Raw genomic sequence first — 9,367 nt, 5'->3', positions numbered from 1 at the left:
CCAGATTTTTTTTAGGTCATGACTATGTGTTAAATTTATCAAATATATTTCTGCAGCTATTGAGATGGCCAATAGTTTTTATCTTTTATTATTAATAAGAATTACATTAGTTCATTTCCAAAGTTAAACGATTCTTGCATTCCTGTATTAAATCCAATTTGGTTGCATTATAACCCTTTCTCCCTCCCTCACTCTTACTACACACATACATACAACACACATATACACACACATATACACACAACACACATACACAACACTTGGATTTGGTTTTAAGATATTTGCACCTAAGTTTTTGAGTGAATTTGACCTGTAATTATCATTTCCTGCAATGTCATTCTCAGGTTTTGATATTATGATCATGCTGGCCTCATAATACAAGGTATAAATTATTCCCTTCCTCTTTTTAAATACATTTTTTGGAAGAATTGTATAAAATTGGTAATTTTTCTTCCTTAAATGATGGAATTCACTATCTAGGTTCTTATCTGTAGGAAGACTTTTTAAATGAATTTACTAAGAATAAGACTGTTAAACCTTTTATTCAATTGTGATAATTTATGATTTCCTAGGAATTTGTCTATTTTATGTCAATTTTGAAATTTATTGTTATAATTGCTTATAGTACCTTCTTCTTACCTTTTTAGTGTGACTAGAAGAATCTGTAATAATCCCTTTCTTTATACCTCATGTTATTTGTTCCTTCCTTTGTTGTTTATATTCTTGCTGGTGACATATCAATTTCATTTCTGTTAAAATAATTAAGTTTTGGGGTTTTTTTTGTTTTTTTTTTTTTTTAATTTTTTTTTCAACTTTTTTTTTAAATTTATTTTTGGGACAGAGAGAGACAGAGCATGAACAGGGGAGGGGCAGAGAGAGAGGGAGACACAGAATCGGAAACAGGCTCCAGGCTCCGAGCCATCAGCCCAGAGCCTGATGCGGGGCTCGAACTCACAGACCGCGAGATCGCGACCTGGCTGAAGTCGGACGCTTAACCGACTGCGCCACCCAGGCGCCCCAAGTTTTGGTTTTTGAATAGTTTGTCCATTTTATATTATTGGATTTATTGGAATAAGATTGTCCTATCAACTTTTAATAATTGTAGAATGTGTAATGTCTTCCTTCTTTTTGATATAGGTCTATATTTTTTTCTTAGTCATTTTTGCTACAGGCTTATCAATGTTGTTTTTTCCCTGAAAGAGCCAACATTTGGTTTTGCTGATCTGTAAATATGCTTCTTTTCTATTTCATTAATTCCTATCGTACCCTTTTTCTTGCTTTTCTTTATTTTCAATTTACTCTTCTAACTTCTTGAGAACTTAGATGCTCATTCATTTTTAGCTTTTTTTTTTTTTTTGGTATCATGTGAACTTAAAGATATAAACTACCCTTAATACATGTCTTTAGATATATATATCTCACAATTTTGCTATGCTGCATTTTTAATATCATTCAGTTCAAATTATGTGGTAATTTCCATTGTGATTCCTTCTTTGAACCATAGGTTACTTGGAATTTATATTATTTTCCACCATATGGAAAATTTTAAATTATTATTATTGTTGCTATTCACTGATAGTCTTGTTACATTTCTTTGAAATACGTTGATATTGCTTTATGGTGTAATATCTGATCAACTTTTTTAACCTGATCAATTTTTTTTAACCTGATCAATTTTTATAAGTGCTCCATATGTATACTGTAGCTGTTAGATGCACTATTTCATGTGGGTCATTTATGTCAATTTTTAAAGAAATGGTATACTTCTGAGTAACTATCTTCTGATCTAATCAGCTACTGTAAGTTACTATGTGAATCTAGATTTGTCTTTCTCATTGCAGTTTTGTCAATTTTTAAAGTTCAGGTTTGTATTATCTTGTTAGAAGATTATATCCATCCTTTTAATCACTATAGCATTCAGTTATATTCTCTACATTTCTAAGATTTGACAGTCCATCAGACAGATTTACTTACCGCTCATTCAATTAAGCATGCAGGGAGGACTAGCAAATTCCATTAGAACAACTAAACTGTTTTGTGTATACAGACATTATTAATGGTGGAACGTTTTTGGAAATTTTTAAGGTAAATTCTAAAGAACTCATCTGAATGTCACTCTGTTAACAGTAACAGCATATGCATTCAACAGGATTTAGAAAACTGTTAAGAAAATAAACTCTTGGGTTTATATTTGCATTTTCTCTTTTTCTTGCCAGAAATTTCTCAACTTTTTAAGTATTCTAATATACAGATTTTTGCTCTATTGTTTCTCTTACATTTCACTTTTCTTTTTCCATTTCTTTGGATATATTCATTTTCTATCTTGTTTTAACCTTTCTTCTGTTTTAATAAAAGAATTCATATCTATACATTTCAATCTATATTCAGGGTACTAAGTACTAATATAATGATAACTTTCATCTCTAAATTACTAATCTGCTTGGGTATTTTTAATAATTTCTTGTTTTTTCATTTTCCTTTCAATTCTTTCATTTAAAAAGTATTTTTAATATATTTATTTTATTTTCTGTTTTTGAGGAATCCCGTATCTTCAGGCTTCGTGCATCCAAAGCCTACAGATACTGTTTTTATAGTTCTTTTACTCTTTTATAGTTTACTCTTTATAGTTCTTTTACTCATTTTAGATGACTGGTTTTTGTGGGATGAGTCACCCAGGTGATAGGAATCCTTATCCATAATTCATGTGTGTTTTTGCTAGGAATTTTCATTAAAAGTTTTAACTATTTTCAAATCACAAGACAATTTGAGTCGGTCGGTTTCCTCACAGTTTCTGTCTTTTCGTAGGAGAAACTCCCCTCCACTTCCCTCAGTTCTTCCACTGACAGCGGTGGCCCTTCTAGGTTCCAGCTATGCTTTGTGGTGGGGTGATAGGTAGAGTGGGGTCACCAATCTGGTTATCCCACTTAGCCTCAGCCTCTGCCTTATTTTCCTTGCGTCTGTCAAATCACATGATCTAGGACTTTGCTACTAAAAATGTGGCCCTCCGACCACAAATATCAGCATCACTCTGTTAGAAATGCAAAATCTTAGGTACTGGTTTCAAAAAGTTGTTAAGTATTTTTCTATTTTGGCTTCGTTGCCTGCCCTAACAGCCGTACACTTATATGTACGTTTTTCAATGCTTTCTGTGTTCATTAAGAAGTTGCATAATAATTTTAGGATCAACAGCGTTAGCTGTTTAAAGCAGAAAAAAAAAAAAAAACCCACGAAATCGCAACGTCTGTTCTTTAGTGTGTTTGCTAAGACTAGCTTCTGTCCGTTGCTGCGTGAGCGATCGCACACTATTAAAGCTATTAGCGAAGATTTGTGCTATGGTGCCTCTGCCAATTTCTACTAAACTCATCAGTGTCCCCCCACACCCCCTACTCCCCAGCGAGGCTTCCCGCAAAGCTTCGACTGGTTCAATCACAGTAGGCCACCAAACCACCGCGAAAACCCGGAGTAACGGATTTAGGGCGTAGCTAGGGTCCTCCGGGGAGCAAGGAGAATTTACGGAGCCTGCGCAAAGACGGGAGCGCGCACATGCGCAGTGGTCGGTGCTGGGCCGCGCGCCGGTCGCTCCGGGAGGCTTGGAGGCTGCGCGCGCGGTTGACGTGTTCCGTGGCTGCGGAGGCGGCGAGGCTCTGGGAGGGGAAGGAGCGGAGGGAGGGAGGGTGAGGTGGGGGCTGAACCCGGAAGTGGGTAGGCGCTGGAGCGAGCGCGCCGAGAGTGGAGCTCAGCGGCTGGGAGCCAGCGGGGGAGCCCTGGGTTCCCGGTAATGGATCTGTGGGGATTTTGCCCAGGGAAACTGGGGTGGGAAGGGTAGCGGGTTCGCCGTCGGCGAGCGCAGTCCCCTCCTGGGCAGGGCCTGGGAAGGCTCTTCTGTTTCCTTTAGTCGTCCCTCTGGTTGACCCTACTCCTCCTGCTCTGCGCCCCTCCTGGGGCCGTCTCCTGCCGGGTGATTTTGGCCGCGGGACGCTGTCTGTCCCCGAGGAGGTGTGCCTTGCCCGCCCTGGGAAAAGGCATGTTAATGGAGAGACCTGGATTTCGCGGCCGCGACGGCCTTATTGTCACCCACCCAGCGTCCCTAAAACCATGAATGTAGCGCGCCTCAACCTGCACCCTCAGTGTTCTTGGAAGGATCGTTCCCTTTTCGCCCTCCTTGTCTCCACCCTGTTCGTGAATTTAGGCACGAAAGGTGTGCTCTGGCTTCCTTTAAAATTATTCTTTTGTTGGCTGTCTTTTATAACCCGGCCCTCCTTGTTCTCCACCCTAAAACCTTAGCCTCGAATGAGTGGAAGCTGTGACTTTATCATAATTTAGTTCTGATTTGGAAACGATTAGTAGACGAATGCCTTGAACGATTTAGGATTGCTTTGCCATAGAGTTATTTTACGTGGTTCTTACTCTTTTGCAGACCATGAAACCCTCGGGCACGCCCCTCCAGAAGCTATTAACCAAGACAATCTAGTTGTTTTTTTTTTTTTTTTAAATAAATCCCTTAAGACACTTATGAAGTTTCTTGTTCTGAAATTGTTGTACTGCAATGAAGAAAAGGAGAAAGGTTACTTCAAATCTTGACGAGAAGATCCACCTAGGCTACCATAAAGATTTTTCAGAAGGAGATGTTGCAGTGGAGTGTGACGAAGTAACCTACACTCATTCCACAGAAAGACCGACTCCTGAAGCTCTTCACTGTTACCAGGAACTTCCTCCCTCGCCAGATCAGAGAAAACTTCTGAGTTCTTTGCAGTATAACAAGAATTTGCTGAAGTATTTAAATGATGACAGGCAGAAGCAACCATCTTTCTGTGACTTACTTATCATAGTAGAAGGAAAAGAATTTAGTGCACATAAAGTTGTTGTTGCTGTTGGCAGTAGTTACTTTCATGCGTGTTTGAGCAAAAATCCAAGCACTGATGTTGTCACCCTGGATCACGTAACACACTCAGTTTTTCAGCATTTGCTTGAATTTCTTTACACATCAGAATTTTTTGTGTACAAATACGAAATACCTCTTGTTTTAGAGGCAGCAAAATTTCTGGACATTATAGATGCAGTTAAATTGCTAAATAATGAAAATGTTGCCACTTTTCAGTCTGAGCTGTCTGAAAAGTCATCACCAGAAGAAACACTAAGTGAGTTAACTGGAAGACTATCAAATAATCATCAGTGTAAATTCTGTAGTAGACATTTTTGTTACAAAAAGTCTTTAGAGAATCATTTGGCTAAAACCCATAGGTCCCTTTTATTAGGGAAAAAACATGGGTTAAAAATGCTGGAGAGAAGTTTTTCCACGAGAAGATCAAAAAGGAATCGGAAGTGTCCTGTTAAGTTTGACGACACCAGTGATGATGAACAAGAAAGTGGCGATGGGTCAGACAATTTGAATCCAGAACATTTTGATAAGGAAAAGTCCGATAGAAATGATTCTGAGGACCCTGGAAGTGAATATAATGCTGAAGAAGATGAGCTAGAGGAGGAAATGTCAGATGAATACTCTGACATTGAAGAACACAGTGAAAAAGATCAGAATGATGCAGAAGAGGAACCTGAGGCTGGTGATTCTGTAGGAAATATTCATGAGGGGTTAACTCCTGTAGTCATTCAGAACAGTAACAAAAAAATACTGCAGTGTCCTAAATGTGATAAGACATTTGACCGCATAGGTAAGGAAACTTTTTTCTGTCTCTAATAACTTACTTTTCTGGATATTTTAAAGGTGATAGTTAAAAATAAACTTTGAAGGTAACTTTTAAAAGGAATATTTAATGAAGATGGGTATTTGATAGGCATTACATATTTTATCCTGTTTTAAATTTCTTTCGATTCAGGAATTTAAGGTTTTGGGGGTTTTTGGGGGGGTTTTTTTGAAGGAATTTAAGTCTTTTTAGCCTTTATTTTCTCTTCCTCATGCCCCACTAAAAGGTGACAGATCATTAGTTCAAGTATTTGGTATGGAAAAACTCCACAGAGTATTAATAATTATGAATGTGGTGCTTTGATTTATATGTTAATTTCATAGCTAAGTGCTGTTTTCAAGTCATAGAAAATTGAATTAGATTATATTAGAGTAAATTTAGTAGTTTGTCTGCTATTTCCCCTTGAACATGGCAATATCTGAATTAGAAATGTAGTCCCTTCTCAGTGTAGGCTTATAGTTAAGAATAAAACTGAACTGGATATAATTTAATTCTGTTGGTAGAGACTTTTGGAAATGTCTTGATTAGTAGTAGTCTTTGGTTATTACAATAACAAATCAACTTTTCCTTTATTAGAAAAGTATATGCAGGAAATGTGATCTCTAACCTTAAGTTAAAAATACGTCCATGAACATTTAATTTCAAGAGGTCTAATATTTGGAGATATCGTACAGGAACTGTTCAAATGTGAACTTTTAAAGTGCAACAATTATTTCTGTATAAATCATAGTTATGAAATTGTGAAATATATTCCACCACATACAATGATAAAAGGAACATTTAAGTTCAGTTTGACCTTGTAAAATTACTTCTACGGTTTAGTATATCCCCATGTATCTTGCAGTTTTGAGTACTTATGTTATTGGGTTAGGTGGAAATTGATTTTATAAGGTATTAGTAATCATTTGCTCTCAAAATATGGGACAGTACACACCGTGGCATAAGTGGTAACCTTTTTTGGCTTTTTATTATGCCTTTGAATCTCCAAATCAGAATATTTTTGACAATCCAGTTTAATAATTAGTTATTACTGTTTTTACTGTGTTTGAGGCTCTGTATAAAGGTGGATAAAATAACTTTTCTTGGGTAACTCTATTGGAAGAGCATAGGAATATAAGGAACTTGCTAAACTCAGCCTGGATAAATGTTCTCTTAGGGTTATAAACAAGTGCTATGAAGAGTATAGAGAAGAGAATAATTTTTGATTGGGACACTAAGAACATGTTATCTTTTCAATGGATTCTACTTCTTGGACTTTGTATTCTTAGTGCATGCCTCCCTCTGTTCTGCCTTAATTTGACCTGATTTGACTTGAGATGAGTAAGCAGGGGTCAGTTCCCAAATGGCATTGTAGGCCCAATACTTACATCTCAAACACAGCACTGTGAGATTCTTTAAGAGAGAGGAGTTCTATGTTCAAGTAAGATTGAAAAAAACTGTATTGTATAATTCATGGTCAGTATTAACTCCGTCAAATTCTCTGGTAAAGAAACCTGGTAATTTTATTTAGCCTGGCATTTCCTCAAATTTTACTGTAAGACACTTTTGTGGTACTTCTTGTAATTTCCAAAAAACAAACAAACAACAAAAAAAAACCCTACAGTTCTTTGCACACGGTTTGGGAAAACACTGCTCAGGATTAAGTTGCTGATGTCCTAAGAGGAGGATGTTTTGCAGCTTTTTTTACCAAGGGCAGCCTAGATAACTGTGAGAATCAATAGGTCACATTGTAGACTTACTTGTAGCCTCCTTTTCTGAACGTATTGGACATTATACTCCTCTTTTATCCACACTTCTCTTTTGCTTAAGCCTCCTTGGGGCTGCTTGCCTTTCCCCAAGATTAAGAGAGAGAGAAAGATTGGGATTGAAATTCTGTCATACTAGTTAAAAAAGCAGGAGTTATATGGATGTCAAACTGCCTGCACTTTTGAGTCCAGGTCTTGGGCAAGTTACTTAACCTGTCTGCATTCTTGTTTCCTCATAGTGGAGTGGGATGGTGCTAATATAATGCAAATAGTACCTTCTCGTGGAGAGTATTATGAGGATTAAATGAGATAGTCTTGAATCATTCAGAATACTGTGTGAAATTTAGGTGTTCAAGGAATACTAGCTACTCTTATTGTTCATTAGTTTAATATAGTTATTGAGTATGTCTAATGTGCCTACTACTGCTAAACAGCTATGAAATGATGTACTCTGTGTTCTCAAGAAGGTTAAAGTAATGAATACATGCAAAAACACAGTCATACTGTAGTGAAGATAATCTCATCAGGAAAAATTCAGAAGACTAAAGGAAACAGGGAAGATTTCATAGAGCAGGTGGCATTTGAGCTGAGAACTAGAGAATAGGGAAGGATTTATAGGGCAGAAGGACCAACATATGTGAATACGTTGAGGTATATTGTGTTCTGGAAATTGCTGAAGGGTGGGTGATCTCACGGTGGGTGAGGAGGCATATTGTAAATGACAAGAGATGAAGATTGGCACATAAGCAGAGGTTAAATTTTGCATGGTTTTTATGCTGTAACAGAAGAGTTTAGATTTTATCCAGTGAGCGACCAAAACTTGAAAAAACTTTGACAAAGGAAATGAGAGCCTGTTGAAGTTTTAGGAAGGTCTTGCTGGCTTCAGTACAGGGAATGAAATTTGAAAGGACCAGAAGTATATTGTGGGCTTGGACTAGGAAGATGAGTAGCGTTGAGAATGGGCTGTTGGATGAGGGTAGATCAGAGAGTTGCACTGAAAATAGATTAAGTGGACTGGGTGATGGATAGAATTTAATTGTGAATTAGGAGAAGACTTGTGTTTCTTAAATGTCCTCCCTCCATTCTCATGTCCACCCTCCATTCTCATGTCCACCAGAAATCCCGTTTATTCTTAAAAACAAAAACAAAAAGAAAAAAACAGTTCAAGGACTGTTGAAGCCTGGTGTCATCCACATTCCTATCATATGATTTAAAGATGTCTACCTCGATTTTTGGTTGTTATTTATTTCTCATGAGATTTTGAGCCTGAAATTTTTGTATCTTTTGGTTATTGCCCTTTCTTGATACCCAGGGTCGTTTCAAATAACAAGTTTTCAGTAAGCTCCTATTTAGCTGAACTGAATTGAAAGGTGAGTGTCTGACTTAACTTTGGACTTGGAAGAAGCCAGTTGGGCTTCTTTATCAGGTTCTGACTTTGCTGTCTTGGAGTGGGTTATGATAATTAATGAATAAGCTGTGGGACCTGCTGGAACCATTAGCTCCACAATATGTAGTCCACTAATTTGATTCCATTACTTTGGATCTTTTATCCTTTCTGATGCATTTAATAGTTGCTTGGAGTGGGACTTCTGATCCAGTTATATTTTTCCTTAGGCTACCAGCTGTCTTCCTCAGTCTATTCTCATGCAAATAAGAGTCCTTTGACCTTTCCCCCTTAAGGTTAAAGTGGGTGAAAAAACCTAGTGGGTGAAAAGGCAAAAATAGGGAAAAGATGACAGATGGGATGAGAGAGAAAATTTGGATAATTTATCTTTTTTATTGTTCCTAGTGGGAACTAAAATCTTTCCTTGGATTAAATTTACAATCTCTTCTAGAGGTAGAAAATGTTTTATAGCTTTTTAAAAAATGTGACTCTCTAGACCATCCTGACAGAGATTCCAATTTGTTCTTAATAGAGAA

The 9,367-nt window shown here is 37.2% G+C and overlaps 1 protein-coding gene across 1 annotated transcript in view; it reads left to right on the top strand.

Moving 5' to 3' along the window:
- Positions 1–3,687: 3,687 nt before the first annotated feature.
- The window catches only part of ZBTB41 (zinc finger and BTB domain containing 41), a 47,711-nt gene continuing 42,031 nt past the window's right edge, over positions 3,688–9,367 (top strand). The window contains exons 1-2 of the mRNA XM_042926375.1: positions 3,688–3,775; positions 4,418–5,669. Coding sequence (XP_042782309.1) covers positions 4,547–5,669 — 1,123 coding nt within the window. The 5' untranslated portion in view covers positions 3,688–3,775; positions 4,418–4,546. The remainder of the gene's footprint in view (positions 3,776–4,417; positions 5,670–9,367) is intronic.

The sequence above is a fragment of the Panthera leo genome, chromosome F3, assembly GCF_018350215.1.
Source record: "Panthera leo isolate Ple1 chromosome F3, P.leo_Ple1_pat1.1, whole genome shotgun sequence".
Lineage (NCBI taxonomy): Eukaryota > Metazoa > Chordata > Mammalia > Carnivora > Felidae > Panthera > Panthera leo.
Note: the sequence above shows the minus strand (reverse complement) of the source record. Positions and strands in the feature narration are given on the sequence as shown.